The sequence below is a fragment of the Petaurus breviceps genome, unplaced genomic scaffold (assembly GCF_028583685.1).
Source record: "Petaurus breviceps papuanus isolate PSGF00001 unplaced genomic scaffold, PetGlider_PUasm1.0 91041, whole genome shotgun sequence".
NCBI classification, from domain to species: domain Eukaryota; kingdom Metazoa; phylum Chordata; class Mammalia; order Diprotodontia; family Petauridae; genus Petaurus; species Petaurus breviceps.
Window position 1 is genome coordinate 41,653,363 of NW_027187400.1, and position 19,947 is coordinate 41,673,309.

At 43.5% G+C, this 19,947-nt stretch overlaps 1 protein-coding gene across 2 annotated transcripts in view; it reads right to left on the reverse strand.

Annotated features, from left to right (window-relative positions):
* ACTN4 (actinin alpha 4) overlaps positions 1 to 19,947 on the reverse strand; it is an 82,602-nt gene that overhangs the window by 22,824 nt on the left and 39,831 nt on the right. For both annotated transcript variants that reach the window (XM_069078537.1, XM_069078536.1), the window contains exons 2-5: positions 7,878 to 7,992; positions 7,492 to 7,611; positions 5,149 to 5,235; positions 1,070 to 1,157 (exon numbers count right to left, since the gene is read on the reverse strand). In XM_069078537.1, coding sequence (XP_068934638.1) covers positions 1,070 to 1,157; positions 5,149 to 5,235; positions 7,492 to 7,611; positions 7,878 to 7,992 — 410 coding nt within the window. The remainder of the gene's footprint in view (positions 1 to 1,069; positions 1,158 to 5,148; positions 5,236 to 7,491; positions 7,612 to 7,877; positions 7,993 to 19,947) is intronic.

The window sequence follows — 19,947 nt, forward strand, 5'->3', positions numbered from 1 at the left end:
TACAGATTAGGAAACCGAGAGACAAAAAGGTAAACAACTTTGCGAAGGTCACACAGGGAGTAAAACAGCCAAGTCAGGAGTTAAACTCGAGTACTCTGAATACAAAGCCATTACTGCCCTTTCCACTGTCCCGACAAGGTAGATGCTCATTTGGTCAGCATTTATAAAACTGGCACAATGGATAAAGGGTGAGACGTGGAGTAAGGATGACCTGAGTTCAAATCCTGCCTTGGAGGCTTACTAGCTGTATGGTGCTGGTTAAATCACTTAACTTCTCTGTGTCTCCGTTTCTGTAAAATGGAAATAAAAATAGCAACTGCCTTATAAAGTTGGTGTGAGGATCAAATCAGTTACCACATGTAAAGTGCTTTGCCTATCATAAAATGCCAAATAAAAGGTCAGCAATGAATAAATTTTACTGAGGACCCTCACAGTTTATATGGCTTGTACAAATTTTCTTAGCAAATCCTCTCATTTGTTGATCACGATTTTTGTGGTGCTAAGGGTAATGACTGGAGGTGGGGACACGAACTAGGTGACTGAGAAGCAATGAGCATATAGCACAAAGAGCCCTGGGCCTGGAGTCAGAGACCCTGGGCTACAATCCCAGTTCTGCTACAAGAAACCTCAGGGTGACCTTGGACAAGTCACTTAAGCTCTCTCAAACTGGTTTTTCCTCTTAAAATGCAAAGGACTGCACTAGATGGCAGCCAGTTTCCAGCTCTAAATCTCCATAATCTTATAACCTTTCATGGTTTTACTCCCACATCTCAGACTCTTGTTTTTAGGAAAGATAAAGGTGAACCATATGGGGCTTCAATAATAGGGAACAACAGTATTTCAGCAACATGATCTGACTGCCTATCTTGTCTGGGTTTAATGTACCTTCTGTGAAAGGCATTCTCCTCCCGCCCCCAAATACAAATTTCTCTGGGGGCTGCCAGCTCTTTGAGGTTATAGTAAGTCAAAAGCACCCAAGGTTTCTCATGGACCCACCAGTTTTGCTTTTTCTAAAGTCCTGCACAGGGATTATAGGCCTGAGACAGAGACTCTGACCTCGCAAGGTTACCTGATATGGAAGTTCTGCACGTTGACATTCTTGTATGGCGCAGTCTTTCTCTGACACCAGAGGAGGAGACCCTCCTTGGCAGAGGTCTCTGTGAAATAGACAAAAACAGTGAAAAGTAATGCCAGACTCTGTTCCCCCACAGGTACAATGTCCATCCATCAGGAGCATCTGCGACAGGACACCAATGCAATAATGGCAGCAACAACTTTCCATGTAGCTCCATAGCAGCAGCCTGGCTCTGTGCCCCTCCTCTCCTGGGGGACACTGACTCAGTCATTCACTCCCTTTTCCAGTCTCCTTTCTTAACTTCTCATTCCTTTTTAGGCTGTTGTCCCATGGGCCTAATCAACTTCCTCTCCCAGGAACAACTTACTTCAAAACCACATCCTACAGAAAATTCTGGAGCCTCAAACTCTTCTATCTAATAATAATCCTTTCTCATTTTCCTTCCCTCTGCCTTATGACACCTAACCTGTTCTCCATCCTCACTGTGGCCTTCACCTTCTCAGTCCCTCAGGTCTTTTCTATGCCATCACCTCTGGACCTCTACACTCACCTCCCTTCTCTAGTTTGACTCCCTGGTGAACCAACTCTCCATCATCACCAATCCCTTGCTGCCCTCCCATCCCCATCTCCAAACTACCACTGATAATTCTCTGCCAATTCCCAGCCCTGTTATCTATCTCTTTCATTCCTATTCTCAATAGGCGGAATGGAGCTAGAGGAAATCACGAAAACATGTTGACTGGGCCCTCACTGCAGCAAGGCAAATATTCTATTCCTCTCTTAATTGGTTTGTTATCCCACTCTCCACAGTTCCTGTCCCAATTCTTTTCATCTCCCCTAACCCTCTCACTGAGAGCTCCTGACTTTCCCTATCATTCAGACATCTCCTTTGCTCCCATTTCCACCCCCGCTCTCTGCACACTGAAGGTCATTAGCTCCTCATGTCTTGTTCTACGGCCTATACTCTATCATCCTTCCCTGCCTGTTTACCAGCTCCTTCCTCATGGCTCAGTCAACCTTAAAAATCTCCACTTGGAAGATGCAGAAGAACTACTGAACCAAAGAAGAATATTGTCCTTGGGTCTCCTCTCCCTCTGCACTCTGGCTTCTGAATTCAAGCTGCTCTCACCCAACCTACTGATCATCTTTTTTAAAGGCTGAGCTTTTTGGCCCTGCTCACAACCTTCTCTCCTCTCTGGGTTTTCACGATGCTGCTCTCTGCCAGGTCTCGCCTCAGTATCCATGCTACATCTACTCACGGTGGGCATGCATCTCTGGGATCTGCCCAGAGCCCCCTTCTCTTTCTGGTCAGTACTCTCTCCCTTATCGATCCTGTCAGTTCCCATGGGTTTAATAATCACCTCAATGCAGATGATTTTCCAGTCTCAGGCCCTCTGCTGAGTTAAGTCACACATCTCCAGCTGCCTCGTGTACCCCTCAAACTGGATTTCTCACAGATGGCTCAAAATCAATTCATTAATCTTCCCTTTCAAGCCCTCCCTTCTCCTGGACATCCTCATTATATACCCAAGGCTCCATTCAGTAGGGCTCATAACCTCAGTTGTCACCCCTGACTCCTCATTCACACTCACTACACTGATTCAATCTGCTGCCAAATCTTGTTTTTTTTTTTACCCTCACCACATCTCTCATCCAAGTCTCCATTTCTCCTCTGACACAGCACAGCTGCCACCCTGCTGCAGGCCCTGTCACTTAGAGCACTCTTGACTGCCTCAATCCGTCATCATCCCAAGCATTGTGCAGTTGGTACCAGGGCCTGACTGCACGACATATTCTAACCAATGAGCTACCCTCTCACCTTCAGCATCTAATCCAAACTTGTCTCTCATGTGAAACTCTTCACAACCTGACCCGTTCTGATTTTTCCAGTCTCCACACACTTAAGACCCCTCATACAAGCTATGGGCTAGCTAGAACAGCTTCTTAAGTGTCACACAGAAAACACCACCTCCTAAATCCATGCATTTGCACAGGTGTGGCATGCTCTGTCCCTCATCTCTTCTTCCTATCTTTCTCTAAGATTCAGGTCAAATTCTATCTTTTGCCAAAGCCTTTCGTGGTCTGCCAAACTGCACGAATGTGTCTTCCTTTTTGTATTACCTTCTTTTACTCTGTATATGGGGGGGGGGGGAGGATATTTACATGTTTTCTCCCCCAACTAGAATATATACTTGTAAAAGATATACACACATACATATAAATACACACACACACACACACATATGCACACAGAGTTCTAAAGACTAAGATTTTTTTTTTTTGGTCTTTCTTTTTTGTATCCCCAGACTACAGTACAGTGCCTTGAAGACAGTAAGCTTAAAAGGCACCAAAACAACATTTTCTTGTTCTTCATAGAGAATATGATGTGTTATGATAAAATAAACTATCCCTCACCAAATGACATCAAAATTAAAACTCTTCAGGTGATGAGGGAGAAAAATTCAATAAATTATTATATTTTCTAAGGGAAAAACCCCCCAGATTTTACTTCGAATTTTCAGTACCTAGAGGTAGGTACCGTGAGACCTAGGAGGTCCCAAAAAATATAATGTGGCACCCAAAAGTGAACTGTCGGGGCAGCTAGGTGGCACAGTGCATACAGCACTGGCCCTGGAGTCAGGAAGACCTGAGTTCTAATCTGGCCTCAGACAGTTGACACACTTACTAGCTGTGTGACCTTGGGCAAGTCACTTAACCCCAATTGCCTTGCCTTCCCCCCCTCCAAAGAATAAAAGTAAACTATCCCCTATATCTATAAAAAATATAAAATGTCATGTCTTTGAACTTGTACTGGCAGATGTTGATGAAATGTATATTCCTGATATAGGTTATATATCTTGATACAGGTCTTAACAAAGGTTAAACAAGGATACAAAATAAATGTTTGTTGACTCCGTGCCCCCTGCACCTCAAGCATGAGTGATAATACTTCTATACTGGAAAGCATCAAGGACTGAGAACTGAAAAGTTTTTAGATGTCATCTAGTTCATCCTGTTTCAGATATTAGGAAACTGAGGCAGGGGGATGGGGAGATTTCAACTAAGCCTTATGACTCCAAATCTAGTGCTCATTCCTCTATAAAACCTGAACTTTTCTCTCATAAGCCACTCCAAGGGAAGTGAAAGTTGCTGGATGCCCTTTGACGTGAAGCAACAAGAAGGCCGGAATCTCTTCAGGAAAAAAAGCTAGCTTTACTAAGTTGCCAGCACACTATCTGAAAGCTATGAAGTTGGTGAAGACAAATGGGGATTTCTGGCCCCTGCAGACAGGCTCCCACATAAGGAATTGCCTGGTTCTGCAGACTGAGTGTATAAGGTTCTCTGGTGATAGAAAACTAAACTCTAGGTCTGTATGGGCTAAAGAAAATACTAGACAGTATACATTTAGGGCTCGTGAAGGAAAGTGAATCACCCTTACCCCAATTCTTAAGATCAGAACATGGTAAAAAACTAATGTACCTATCTTTGGAAAAATTGAGTTGAACTGAGGAAAAGGAGCTATTGAATAATGGACCATATTCCCTTCCTAATTAGGTGCCCCAGTGAGTTATGCTGGGTACAGTACCTCTTTTTTTTCCCATCACACATCACACAAACCTAGGAGGCCTGGAATGTGATCCTGCAGCCACAGGTGAGGCAAAAGAAAACAATTGCCTATGCCACTTCACATCCAAAACAAAGAAGGAAGTGACAGTGGCATCCCTAGAGAAGGCAAGACCAGCAGGTTCTCTTCCGGATTCTGTTATGACCTTGGCCATGTTACCTCGCCTCTCTGGGGCTCGGAATTCCCATCTGCCAACCTCCTACAAGTGTATCCAATGAGCTAAAGGATGCCCAGGGGACTTTGAAATAACATCAGAAGAAACTTATGATGGGATGATTAGGATCTATCCAAGACTATATAAAAAGATGATAGATGTTATACTTCCCAACAAAATCCCCTACTGAAATAAGCCCAGAATACAATGTGAAAAGACTAGCAATTAGCATGTCTCCCATGGACGCTGGCAAAGAAGGGTGGGCAGCTAACTCAGCAGTCTGTTAGCTCTTACCTTCCACTGAGATGTCCTGGATGGCAAATCGAAGAATAATGGTCCAAATCATTCCCAACGTCATCTTTGCATTGCCGTCCACAATCTCTGAAAACAGCACACAAAAGAATTCTCCAAGTTATGAAGGTTCAAAAAGAGTACAATTCACCAGCCTGACCCCACTGGAAGTAAGATGGCACCTCTCATCTGAGGGGGTGAACACAGAGCTGTAGATAGAGGTACGTGTTTTCAGACTTGGCCAGTGTGACAACATGCTTTGCGTGACTGTACTTATATTACGCCAAGAAAGGGTTCTGGTGGAGAAGGGGCAGTCACTGGAAAGTAACAGTTACATATTTTTTAAAAGACTATCAGTATTTTTTAAAAAGATCAGTACTCCCAAAGTGGTGAAAGCCATTTACTATCAAGGTATCTGATCTGACTTGGATAATTTGAGTGATGCCTAACTCCTTCTCACGGCAATGCTATCAGCGCTCCAAAAGGCAAACTCGCTAAGGCTTCTCAGCTCATGATTCTTATTCTGACCCAGTGGACCAGATGCCTTCAGATCATTTTGGCAGCTCAGATACCATCCCACTCCTTCACTGGACCAACAGAACTTCTCCAGATGCCTTTTCTTCTAAGTCTTCTCAAAGTCACCTACATTTTCTTACTAGGCTAGCTTCTTAGTTCTCTTAAGAGCAGGAGGTTACCATGGGCTGGGGGTGGGAGGCAGTACCAAATGGAGAAGCAGACATTTTTAGGTTGATTTTTTCCTCAAAATAAAAACTGATAATTGCTTCGTGTCTGGTTTGCCAAAAACATCTCCCCTCCCTCTTTCCAATTCCATCTCTGTTTACAGATTAGAATTATAGTAAAATAAATGCTGCTGTTAGCAGCACACTGCTAGAGCCAGGCCAGAAAGAGAGAAGCACTCAAGGACAGCAAATCTTAGCATCTGGACTTTTTTTTTTTAACTTACACCCCTACTCCTCACCCCACAAACAACTTGACTGCCAGAACACAGACTTGGCATCTCTCAGAAATACCTCACAGTGATACTTGGAACAACACAAATAAATTGTGTTGGCATTTGGGCCAAATTCCTTAATATGGTCATTAATAACAATTAGTTTTCTTTGTTTTTCTAAAAGCTGGGACAATATGGATATCCCAGGAAAGAAAAGCTGCGTTGACTAATGATTAAGATTGCTAGCTGTGTTGGATTCCAAACTGCTGGCTCCAATCTGCTTTCACCTCCTCTCTAAAGTGCCTGTAAGTTTTGTCATCTGCTTTATACATATCTGGCCATTGGACTGAGGGAATATTCACTCATTTTTTTCCCCTTCAAGTGTGGTGGCTTGAGCAAAGAGATCGACGGTCAGGTAATTCTCCTCATCCACTAAGAACAGGAGGGCAGAAAATGGACTTAAACGAAAGCATGAGGTATCCATGTTCTATCTGGCCAGTTTCGAAGTACTCAAGGAGCTTGCTGATGTGAAGATTTTCACATAAGGCCAGGAGCTGGAAAAGCTGGTGCACCAGTAGGAGTGAGTATGGCCTCAGTGAAATGAGGACACGTTCAGTATATCCTGTGCACTGGAGGCATCTGTGCCCAGGAACAAGCATCTGCTATTCCCTGAACCCAGGGGAGTTTGTCATTAGCATTTGTAAGAAACAAATGAATAACAGCCAACAAAAGGTGAAAATCAATCTGGCTGTGTGTCTCTAACTCTTCTTTGATGAGAGCATTATATTCCCAGTATAAAGTTCATAGTTTCAGGATTCTCTCCGTACTGAACTACCCTGTGACATTATGAGCTTCTTGTTCCAACCCCACTGTCCCCGAAAGTTCCTTTCTTGTATGAGGGCTATCAGGGCTCTACAAAGACATTGGGATCGTTTCCAAAATGTGGCAATGCTCTCTCTGTACCCATGCTGGCTGACTCACAAATGCAGACTTTTGATTAAAAGGACCCGGTGTAAGGCCACATCATCCCCATACTGCTAGGAAAACCATCTAAAGAGGACGGTCATTTTGTTTCCTTTCCTCATCATCTGAAAATGCTCATTTTTCCTTTTACTACGTAAAACTGATCTGCTCTAACAGGAAAGAAATAGCACAAGGCTTCATAAGAACAAAGATCGATTTAATCCAAGTCAAATCAAGAAAACATTTTTATAACATCGTGGAATGTTTATGAAACTCCTGGTTTTCCAAAATGAAATGCCAATACCCATCATCCTTCTCCCTGACACAGTGACTCCATTGTATATGGCCTTATGCCCACAGTTTGATCTGTCAGGGTCAAAAATGAAAGACCAAGCTGGTGCTCGACCCTGGAGATGCCAGCCTCAACTCACCTTCCGCCCCTATGGAGACCAGTTTGACACCTTTGCTTGCAATGAAGTCCAGGGCTTTGTTGACGTTGTTAATTTTGTGCACTCTCATTTTCCCTCTCTCTGGTTTAGGCAGCCGCTCCCCTACAGAGATGGAGGGAGGGAGAGAGAGGACAGAAAACAGGCTTTGAGCTCTTTGATTCACTTCAGAAACATGCTGCAGTCACTGTCCCTGCCCAGAGCACTTAAAACTCTTCCAAGCCAGGCCAATGTACAGAACTGACCGATGGACACTCAGCCCGGTGACACCACGGTACTTAGACAATTTCACTCTCCTCTACAGCAACCATTTTCTGGGGTAGTTTCCAGGTTTTCTGCCAACACATCTATGTATCTATTACAAGACTTACCTGAAATAACCTCTAAAAGAAGCATGAGTTTGAGCCCATCTCTGAAGTCCTCATCGATGTTCTCGATCTGGGTGCCAGCTTTCCGCAAGTGAGAGTTGCACCAAGCTGTGAAGGTCTAGGCACCCAAAAACACTGGATTAGGGTACAGTAGGCTTATTGACAATCACATTCCCCACAATCTTCTTCTGTAAGTGCGTCACTTTACCTTCAACCACACAGAATAGGACCAGCTACGGTTACTAACTAAGCAAAGAGCACTGTGCTGCATCCCAATATGGTCTTCAGCACCAAAGAACTCATCATAAAGCCTAGCCTGCTTGTCTGCCTGCCCACCCAGGTACTCATGGTAAAGGCAGAAAAAAGTAAGCCTCTACATAGCATCCTGAATGTTAGAGCTCGAGGAGCCCTTATTGCATGGAACATAAAACTAATGTCAGAGCAGGAATGATCTTTAAAGGCTATCCACCTACTCTAACCTCCTTGTTTTGTAGCTGAAGCTCAGAGAGATGAAAGGATTTGCAATATGACATTGAAAAGAGCATGGAATTTGGAGGCAAAAGAAATGCAACTGAATCCTGGCTCTGCTATTTAGCACCTATGTGACCTCTGCCTTCTAAGTCATATAACCTCCGTGGGTCTCAGCTTCTTCACTGAAAAATGAAAGGGTCACCCAGGGAACAGGTTAAAGGAATTGCATTCTTTCATCCCTGTTCAAAATTGTGGAGAGTTTCACTGGTGGGCAGGGGCGCCTCTGGGATAGAGAGGCTGCCCCTCAGCCCTTGTTCACCAGCATGCCCGTCTTATTCACTGCTCCCACTGAATGTCCTCTTAGGCCTTCATTAACTGATTACATGACCCACCCTGCCCAAATCACAACCATAAACTATAAACTGCAGGGTTTCCAACTGCCCTAATCTAAGAATAGCAACTCACATTTCTACCACATTTTAGGGCTTGAAAAGTGTTTTTCTTCAAAACAATATCATGGGGTATATAGTGAAGGATGATTATCCACATTTTATAGATAAGGAAACTGAGGCACAGAGAGGCAAAGTCATTTCCTCAAATGTGAAGATTGTGGAATGAAACTAGCCCTACATCACACTGCAGATCTTAAAGGACCCAGAGTTAGACAGACATGCTCAAGGAAGAGGGAACAAAAGGTTTCTGAAAATCTTCTCGGTTTCCCAATGGATTGGCAGCACAAGACATGGTTGCTTTTCTGATACTTAAAGGGGCAATAAATGGGAAATAAAAATAAAAGTATAACAGGACACCCTCCCCTCACCAGTAGAAATAGCCACGGGAGAAACAAAAGGGAGGGGTAGTATAATCAGCTCCCAGCAGAAGCACAACACAAGACATTGTCAATGAAAAGTAAGAGGAGGGTATTTTTCTTTTCACACAAGTGTGCCTAACCCTCTCTTGGGGAAAAGGCCATCTATGCTCATTCTCACTGAAGTGATACTGGGAAAAGGACACAATTCCAGGCTAATCTTGTGACTTTCTCCAATTGCAGAAGCTGGCACTAAAGCTGGCATAAGACCAACCCGAAGTACACAGTGGCTTACCAGTCCAAGCCTGTAACCAGCCAGATAAGCTAGCAGAGGGGGCAATACAGAGGAGAGCCAGAGTTCTTTCCAAAGAGGCTACAGCCAAATACCATTTGTTTTGACAACTGTTACCAGCTATGCTCATTCACAAAGAGATACAACACAACAAACCCTCCTAGACAGAGTGGCCACTTAATTAATACTTGGTACTACAGAGAATGAATGGATAGACCAAGAGATTTCAGAGCTCTAACATGTGCCAATTCTGACAGTGTCCTAGATCTCTACTTACCAGAAGTGGAGTCCTTGGGATGTGGAGGGGAGCAATAGAGGGCTATGGAAGAAATGAAATAGCTGGGGGGGAGGGCGGGGGAGAAGAGAGGTTGGGGAAAGCCATGCTGTGGCTCCTTTGCACAGATAATCATAGATTTTTGAGCTAGAAGGCACCTGAGATCACCTAGTCCAAACTGATTTTACATACAAAATGGAGGCTCAGAGATTAATTATGTGACTTGCTCAAGGTCACAAGGTTATTATGTAGCAGAGGCAGTGCTCAGAACCAGGTTTCTTTACTGACTACCAGTACAGTGGTGAGGGAGGGAGGGAGAGCAGAAGGAAGGATGTCTGTGTCAATCAACAAACATTTATTAAGTACCTACCATGTGTAGGCATTGTGCTAATTGCTACGGTTACAAAAAGAGGCAAAAGACAGTCCCTGCCCTTCAGGAGTTAATCTAATGGGGGACATAAAAATGTACAGAATGTATAGAGGCTCAAGAGAAAATAAAAGTGAGGAGGCACTAGACTTCAAAGGGTTGGAAATAGCTTCCTGTAAATGGTGGCATTTTAGGTAGAACTTAAGGGAAGTCAGGAAACAGAGATGAGAGCCAAGGGGGAGCGTGTTCTAGGCACCTGGGTCAGCCAAAGAGAAGGCCTGAGCAGAGAAAGGGAGTTTCTTGTCTGTGGAGCAGCCAGGAGGCCAGTGTATGTATGTGGTGGCCTGGAAAGGCAAGAGGGGCTACGAAAGGCTTTGAATGCCAGGGGATTTTGTGGCTGATCTTGCCAGTGAAGGGGTCCAACTCTGGTGAATTAATGGAGGATGGCTAAAAGTGGTGAGAGCCTTGAGGCAGGCAGATCCATCAGTCCAGGAGTGAGGTGATGAGAACCTTCACCAGGAAGGCTGGCAGGGTCAGATGGCAGAAGAAGGGTATTGGAGATGTTGCCAAAGTGAAACTGGTAGGCATGGGGGAGAGGGGGAATGAGGGGCAGAGGATGATGACTAGCTTGTGAGCCTAGTGTGAGTGTCCCTCAGGGCACTGTACTCAGTGGTCACAGGGAGGGTCAGCTGTGTGGCAGGCACTAGACTAGGCTTAGCACGTTACAACAATCTTGAGACTGAGGTGCTGTTGTTGCCTGTTTTAACACTGGAGCACACCGAGGCAGGCAGAAGTTCAGTGACTTGCCCAGGGTCAAACTCAGCAAATGTCTGAGGTTGAATCCCAGGGCTCTATCCGCTGTGCCACCTAGCTGTGGCTAGTTCAGATCTGCTCTGCCGTGTAAGACCCCCAAAAGACCAGGTCTTCTCTAGGCCCGAATGCTGGGTACCAGGCTCAGGAGCACTCAGACATCAATGTAGAAAGGAAAAGGTGCCTGACTATATCAGCTGGGCCTGAACCAGGGCAACAATAAATGCAGAGGGTAGGGCTGTCACTGGCCATCCCTGCTCAGCATCTGTACAAAATATAACGTGGGTTTTAGATTAGAGAATAGCTTGTTTCCCTTTCCTCTCAACCTGGACCCACTCCGTTTTAGCCGGGCTGAACTCAATGCTTCCCTGAACAATTAGACAGGTTGGTCTTTTTCTTCCTCTGTCCACTGTGTAGCCCTGCCCAGAACTCTCCTCTCTGTGCAGCCAAAGCTCATCCATGCCTCAAGGCTGAGCTAACACCCCCAAGAAGCCTTCTCTAACTATGACCAGTCATTTCACTTCTAGAGGCCACAACTTGCTGCTAGCACCTGCTCTCTTTTATTTTTTAAGCTGGACCTGTGATTTCACCAGCGATGGGAGTTCTCAGTAATAAGTCTTCCTACACTAATACACATCCTACACTTCTCCTGGGAAGCTGGGAGGTTAAGTTACTAGCCCACGGTCACACAGCCAGTCTATGCTAGAATAGAATGTGAATCCAAGTTTTCTAGACTCAAAAGCACTACACATGCTGCCTCCACAGTCTTATAAATCAACTTAACAAGGCCCAGGTAGAAGCAGTTCATCTGCACAAGGTTTTGTGGCTTTTGTTAACAGCGCACAGTGGCAGTCAGAAAGGCCATTTCATTCTTGGGCTATATGCAAAGAGGCCCTGGGGCCAGGGGTTGGCCTTCCTGGCCTAGTCAGATCACAGGTAGGCCGTGGTCACTTTTGGGCAACAATATATTTTGCTCAGGACACTGATAAACTGGAGGTTAGAGTGGCAACTAGGAGGGTCCTGATTTCATACCTGAAATTACTAAGGATGTTTAGCATGAAGAAAAGACTGTCCACCTGGGCTCCAGAGGGAATAGCTAAGGGCAATGGAAAGAATTGCTGCCACACAGCCCCCTTATTCTCCCCCCCCCACCAAAAAAATTCTAACTTGCTTCCTAAGTGATAAGAACTCTCTGCTAGTGGCCTGAGTTACCTCAGAGGAGGGTGACCTTTTCCTTAGGAGAGGTTTTAAAGCAGAGTCTGGAGGTTTATTGGAGACACAGTAGAAAGGATTCTTTGCTGTGCAGGTATGTTTGGACTAGGTGATCTGTGAGCTCCTTTCTAATAAATCCAAGATAAATCTAACAAATCCAATCTAACATATTCTACATATGAAAAATGACATAACTTCAATAATCCCTTCATGGCACCTCAGTCTGGCATGAAGTATACAAAGAGTTGCCCCAATAGAAGTTGGCTGATAGTCTAGAGGATGCTTTAAATGCAGACTCCTTTACCAAGGCCTCACAGTGGTACAGTGATGACTCTGGGTAGACCAAGACGTTGCCAGCACAACACAAGCCCAGGCAGGTCCTACAGCCATTGAGGCCTGACTGACACTATATGCATTTCATCCAAAGACTTGGTATATATATATAGAGAGAGGCTTGTTACCAGAAGGCTGGTCACTAAGTGATGGGGCTTTCTGGCCACAGAAACTCATGAAAACTATCTACAAAGGCAAGGAGTAGCTGGGCTCTGCCCTGGTAGAAAAAGAACACATGCTGACAAACTCCTAGATCCTTTGAAGTAGTAAAAGTTCATAAGAAGAACACTAAGAGATGGTTGGTGACTGACCTAGCTAATAACTAAGGTTGTAGGAAAGAGCTGCCCCTCAGGACTAGAAGAAGAGGAGTTTTGCTGACTGTTTGAATGGCCCTTTTATACAGGCAACTTTATGGGGGAAAGGCAGATGATGAGCTATTCTTGAAATGCTGAGCTTAAGTGAAGGAAAATATAAGATAAGTAACATCTCTAACCTCTGAGTTAACCACAACTCATCATTTCCCAGAAGAAAGTAGTGACCCACAGAGCCAAGGCTAGAGAATGAATGATGTGTTAAAAATTCATGGCTTTTTTAAAAACCATGCTACAAAAATAATGTTCAGCTTAAACACTTCTCATTTTTACCTATTTTAGACTTTAGTTATGCAGACTGATGCACAGCTTACGTTTCTATGGATTAAATCCTAAAATCCAAGTCCCAGAACTTTTATAACAAAGGCATTAGATGTTTCCTGTTGCTAAGTCTTAATTCATTTTAGACCTCAGTTCTAGATGAGAGACTAATTTTCATTAGGAGGAAAAAGAGACTCCAGAAGTAGGACAGTCCCTTCTCTCTGACTTGTCCTAGGCTAAATTTCCAAATGTGCCACCATGGAAACCCAGTGCTTTGGGGTGGTACAGGGAGGGAGCAGTCGAACTGGAGGAGCAAGAAATGCAAACTCTGGGCTTCAGCTTCAATCTCATTTTAGAGCAGCTATAGCTGCCTGTCACTCTTCTTCCTTTCTGTTCTTTTAGTGAATATGGAAAGAGTGGCAAGAAGACAGCCTCCAGCCTGTCTGGTTTTGGTGGCAAATGCCATTTTATGAGAGTTCTGATCTCACTCACCCTCTAGGGCAACAATGTGGTCAGACTGTGAGCCAACTAAGTAAGGCCTCCATCCACACTAACAGAGTTTGGCTACTACACTCTTAGGAAACATTAAATGAAGAAAAGTGAAGGTAAAAATGGTTCTGCTGAGACACTGAAACGATAGCACAGACCCTAAATTTATCTTTATCAAAGTTACCTGAGACAAGACAAAAATAAAATAAGCTAGTTTAAAACAGGTTTTCTTTACAGTACAACCAGCAAGGCTTTCAACATCATGGGGAAGAGCTAGCCAAAGGGCATTCGGCTTTTTCCCTCAGGAGTTCTCTGTGTACCTGCTGCCTTGGACACTATGCCAGTGCTCAGATTTGGAAGGAGGGTGGATAGAGAGCTATCTCTGAAACTGGTTTTCTGGTAATCACAGAAATCAAGGAATCTTAGAAACTCTCCATTAAATACCAAACAAAAATCTGCTCTATAACAATCTCTCCACAAATGATCGCCTAGTTTTCGCTTGAAGACCTGTAGCAAGGAGGCACTAACAATGGGCAATGGCAATCCATTCCCTTTTTGGATACATCTAATTATCATGAAGTTTTTCCTATCCCTTTCTCAATCACCTCCTCTACAATTTTTACCTAGTGCTTCCACTTGTGACCTCTGGGGTCACACACAACACATCTAATCCCTCTTACCTTATGTCTTCACTTCTTTAGGTCAAACATTCCCCGAGTTCTTCTAACAATTTTTCATATGACATGGTTTATCAATATCCTTGCTAAGATGTATGAATGAATGACAATAGCCCAGATGCTGTCTGACTAGAACACAGGACAGGGAAGTAGTAGGTACCTCCCTCTTTGGGATATTGTGCTTTTCTTAATGTATTGGCTTGGTTGGGGTCATATCATAATAGTGATTCCTACTGGATCATAGAGAATCCTACATTCAGAGCTGGAAAGGACCTAAAAGGGCAATCTAGTCCAACCAAACCATTCTACCAGAGAAGTGAAATGACTTGCCCAAGAGAGCTTTGAATCCAGGTCTTATGACTCCAAAATCAGTCCACTAAATAATAACCCCAAGATCATTTCCGGCTGAACCATTATCAAGGAAGGCTTATTCCATCTTCCTTTCTGGACTCGGGCTCCTCATCCAAAACGTAAGCTATATTTCCTAGTTTTATGTCATCTTTTTTTGGGAGGGCAATTGGGGTTAAGTGACTTGCCCAAGGTCACACGGCTAGTTTTTGTGTTAAGTGTCTGAGAACAGATTTGAACTCAGGTCCTCCTGACTCCAGGGCCAGTGCTCTATTCACTGCACCACCTACCCACCCCTTATGTCATTTTGTTATACCTTTGCCCAAATCTCTGATAAAAAATGAAACGGCACTGGTCCAAGCACAAATCTCTAGAGCACTCCAAGAGGCTGCTTTCTCAGAAGAAATCAAACTATTTTAATGTCTGGGTCTGGCCCTAAATCCACCTAACTGGACAGCTGTCTAACCCATGTCTTTCCATCTTGTCCACAAGAATAACATGGAAGTCTTTGTTAAAATCTTTATCTATGTACTATAGCAAATTATACAACATTCCTATGATGAATCAATCTAAAAGCTCTGCCCAAAAAGTAGATGAGGAACAAGACTGGCCTGTTCTGGGGAAGTACGCTTGCATTTCAATTATCAGTACGTTTAAGCAAGCATCCCTTTAATCATATGTTCTAGTATCTGTCCAGGATGTAAAGTCAAGTTCACTGGTTTGTTTGCAGACTCTATAGTTTGCAAGGAGGAAAGAGGATTCCCTCCCTTTTTCAAAAAATTAGGATAACATTCACTTGCCTTTTAGGAAACTTGTCAAAGTAAAAAAGACTTTTCTACCCAGAAGCCATTTCCATCTACCTATTTAGAAGAACCTACCCCCAAAATTCTATTTAGGAAGGACACAGACTTTTTTTTTTTTGGTAAAAAGAATGTTTAAAAAAAAAAAAAGCCACACCCACAAAAAGAAGTGACTGCAAAAGCTGCAATTACATTATCTGTAGTCTGCTATAGCCCCTCTGGATAGAAAAGGGAAAGAAATAACACTTAGTGGCTCATGACAATCTATTGTTGTAATTTCCTATTCTTGCAGATCTGGGTCTGAAAAGCTTTTTCTCAAATGATTTGTTAAACTGAACTTGAGTCACCTTCTCCAAAGCTGGTCATCTTCCTCTCCTTGCTGGGCCATAAAAAGCCCTTCCTGAGTAACTAGGACCCTCCCATCAAGCTAGGCTCCTGTGGGGAGCTGGTTCTAGGCAACCAGAAGTGGAATGGATGGATGAATGAATGATGGGTATTGTTCCATGCCAAACACCCAGACCCAATCAGTGGAGGCTGAGGTGATTTCAGCAGCAGGGAATGTGGCATCCATGAGCTTTAAATGAGCCATTTATTGATGACGAGGGCCTCCCCCCATCCTCCCCCCAAAAGGAAAACTTTTCTACCCTCAGTGGCTAATTTAATGAGAAATGAACTTTCAAAAGAAAACTCTAAAAAGACATCAAAGCAGTTTCCAATGGATAAAATGCCCTAATAGCCAAGCACTGCTTCTCAGGAAGAAGAGAGGTTTATTGATGCAATCATTCCATTTTAAAGAGCTTTGTTTCTCCTCCCTTCCAAATAGCTCACTGTTACAAAACATATACTTAGTACTGAGGAGGCAAGGACAGACAGAGCAAACCCGCACCTACAGAGGCCATTTAAAGAGAAGCTGAAATTCCTCAACAAACCAAAATAAAAGTTTGACTCACATAAAGCCTATTCTCAGCCCAAACCTTTCAAGCTAAAAATGAGTTTGGCCAAATGAGCTCTACTTCAGCAGTACATGGCCCTTTCACTAAGCACAAAGGTGAGTAACCCTCTCAAACAAAATAAAAAGTAAACAAGTTCCTACTTGCTTCTATCAAACCAAACAAGACAAACCAACCAGCTGGATGTGGTTTATTATTTATCATTATCCAGAACAGAATTCTAAGAGAAAACTGTCCCCTGTTCCTGAGCTGCATCATTTCCCACTTCCTCCCAGAAAGGCAATGGTGGATGTTAAAGGTAATCTTCCTTCAGATTCCAAAAAGCTTAGGGGTCAGATATTTTCCCCAGCTCTAAGCTAAGATAGGCCTGACCTGTGGTGCCAGCCCTCAGCAAACAGAAGAAGGCAGGGGCTTTGTCAAGACTTCCAGTCTAAATCTCCTCCTCTTAAATACCGTGTCAGGTCTGTTGTTCCTCCGGGGCATCAGGTGCACTGTGGGTGAGGAGGGTGTCCCACTTCCTGAACTCAGCCCTTGCCTGCTGTGGTATTTGATGCTTCCCATGTTAAGTGTATCCATAGATTCTTCAGGAAGGAGGTCCAGGGCTCTGACAGATAGGAGGGAGAGCTATTTATTCCTATGGGCAAACACCTACCACCCTTCTTATCATCCATCAGTTGAGTTATTTTCAGGTCTGCCAGAAGAGAACTGGCCCCTGTGGGGTTCATTTTCATGCTACTGAAAGGAGAGCCAGCTCACCTGCCCTCTGGCCTGTGCCACTACAAAGCCCCTTTTCAGGCTGCAGCCAAGTCTGAAGAAATCTGGGTTACAAGATTTTCTAAGAGCAAAGTGAAATACAGCAATCATACCGGACAGCAGTAAGCCCAAATCAAATGCCTGTCTTCAGGGAGTTTGTATTCTAAGACCCCATAAAACATGGGAGACATGAACAAAGGGAAAGGGGCTGCTATGGACAGAAAAGGCAACTTCTTTCCCTCTTTCTTTTCCTCAGTTTCTGTTCCCTTTAATGAGGGTTGAGTGTGGGAAGAACACAAGGAGCTGAGACAGAAGTAGCTACATGAGTCTGTCAACTGTTTTCTGCTCCTGTTACCAGCTGGGGAGTCATCAGCATAGCTGCCCCCACAGGACCTCGTCTGCTGGATAGCATCTATCCATCCAAGTTCCTAACTCAGTAATTCCACAGAATATCCTATCTATGTATTCCTGGGAAAGAATTCATAAAAACTCATTCCTGTGTGCTTTAAAATTTACCAAATGTTAGGGGAAAAAAAAATCAGGATAATGGACCAAAGCTCCAAATTAGATCACAGGGCCTTATGGGGGATGGCCATGTGAGGGCTCCTTCATTTAGAATGACCTAGACATCAGAGGCAATTGGCATGAGCATAATCATAGAAGTGAAAATGTTGATTCTCCAACCAAGCCATAGTCATAGTATGGTGGGCAGGCTGGCTGTATGGGTTTTTGAAAACAACCTAGCTTCAGCAAAACTGTCCTTGCATGGAAGAGCTACTCTTAAGTCCTGGCCTGCAGCTTTCCTTATTAGGAATTTTCTCTTTCCACATGAGAAAACTCATATGTTCTAGCTGGAAAAGAGGTATAAATACCCCAAAGGGCAGTGTAGAGCACATTCCAAAGTCTATCCAAAAACTATCCGTACTCATAACAGGCAACGCTGACATTCTCTAGTTTCCCCCAATCTCCAGTTCAAGCAACAATGTGTTCTGAAAAGGCACTGGCCTGCAAGCTGAGAGACTCAACCTTAGTCACTGACAAGCAGTGATTCTGAGGAAGCCCCAAATTCTCACTTTCTTCATCTTAAAGAAGGAGAGAGAACTATATGGTTTCAAAGGGCCCTTCCTAAAATTCTATGGCTTTATGATTTCCAATCTTATTGTATATTTTTGTATGCTTATCCAACTTGAAGAACAGTGATGATACTTGAGGATGTGATACATGAGTGATGATTCCTTTTGAAGATGGGGGAAAAAAGATCCTGGGCCTTCAGTTGGGGGGGTAGGGGGGGGAAGGAAGAAAAGAGAAACTTCTACTGGACCACAGTAGTCAGGAGACCTAGAGCTCTTCCAGTTCCAACAGTCAACAGGAAAGAGCCAATGACATGATTTCATCTGTCCTGAGTCCTGGTGGATGTGTATTTGGGCCTAACAGGCCACAAATGCCCTACCTTTCCCCCTCCAAAAAAAGAAACAGGCAAAAACAAACAAAAAAAACTTAAAAAAAAAAAGATGACTGCCACAGTACAGTAAAAGTTGCCAATCTACTGTTGAATTTGGTGAAGCTAAAAGTCTGTCCATTGTAATGTTATAATTCAAAATAATCCTTATCCTCCATGAACTTCTCTGCCTCTAAGGCTACTTTTCTTTTTTCAAGTTATAGGACAGTTACTTATTTCTCTCTATAAAAGAAACCTAAAACACACACAAAAAATCCCCTCAAAAGCACAAATTTACAAAAACTTAAGCAGTCAGCAGAAGGGGGATAGCTGAACCAACATTTTACCTGTCCCTGGGCCTTGCACTGTCCAAACAATTCCTTTTATGTCTTTTGGCAAGCCAGGCCAGACCTTGGGCTCATCCTCTTGCTAGAGTTCATTCATATTATCTCTCTCTCTCAAATTTTATTTTATTTTTGATTCCAAATTCTCTTCCTCTCCTCTATCCATTGAAAAGGCAAAAACAAAACAAAACAAAATCCATAACAAATATGTATACTTGAGTAAAACAAGCTTCCATAACAGTCTTGACAAAAAAGGGTGGGGGGGAAGAAAAAGAAAGAAAAAATAAGTTTCAGGGGCAGGTAGCTGGTACAATGGATACAGCACTGCCCCTGGAGTCAGGAGGATCTGAGTTCAAATCTGGCCACAGACACTTGACACTTACTAGCTGTGTGACCCCAGCAAGTCACTTAACTCCAACTGCCTCGCCAAAAAAAAAAAAAGAAAAAAGAAATATGCTTTAATCTGCACTCTGAGTCCATCAGCTCCCTACTGGAAGGTGAATGCTTCATCATGTTCTTTGGACTTGGGGCTTGTCACTGTGTTAGTCAGAGTTTCTAAGTCTTTCAAAGCTGCCTGTCTTTAGAACATTGCTGTTACTATATCAATTGCTCTTCTGGTTCAGTCCGCTTCATCCTGTCAGCTCATACAAGTCTCCCCAGGTTTTTCTGAAGTCTCCATTACGTATGACAGCACGTTAGTGTTCCGTCAAATTCATTCACCAGAGCTTGTTCAGTCATTCCCCAACGGATGCCCCAATTTCCCTCAGTTTCTGATTCTTTGCCAACACAAAAAAGAACTGCTATAAATATTTTTGTACATATGGGTCTTTCCCTCTTTCGGGTTTAGACCTAGTAGTGGTATCACTAGGTCAAAGGTATGAACACTTTAATGGCTTTTTGGGCACAGTACCAAATTTCCTGAATGGCTGGACCAGTTCACATCTCCTCCAGCAGCAGTGCATTAGTATACCTTTTTTTTTTTCTCTGCAAGGCCTTCCAATATGTGTCATTTTCCTTTTTTTTTTTGGTCATGTTAATCTAATGAGTGAGGTGGTACCTCAGAGTTGTTTTAATT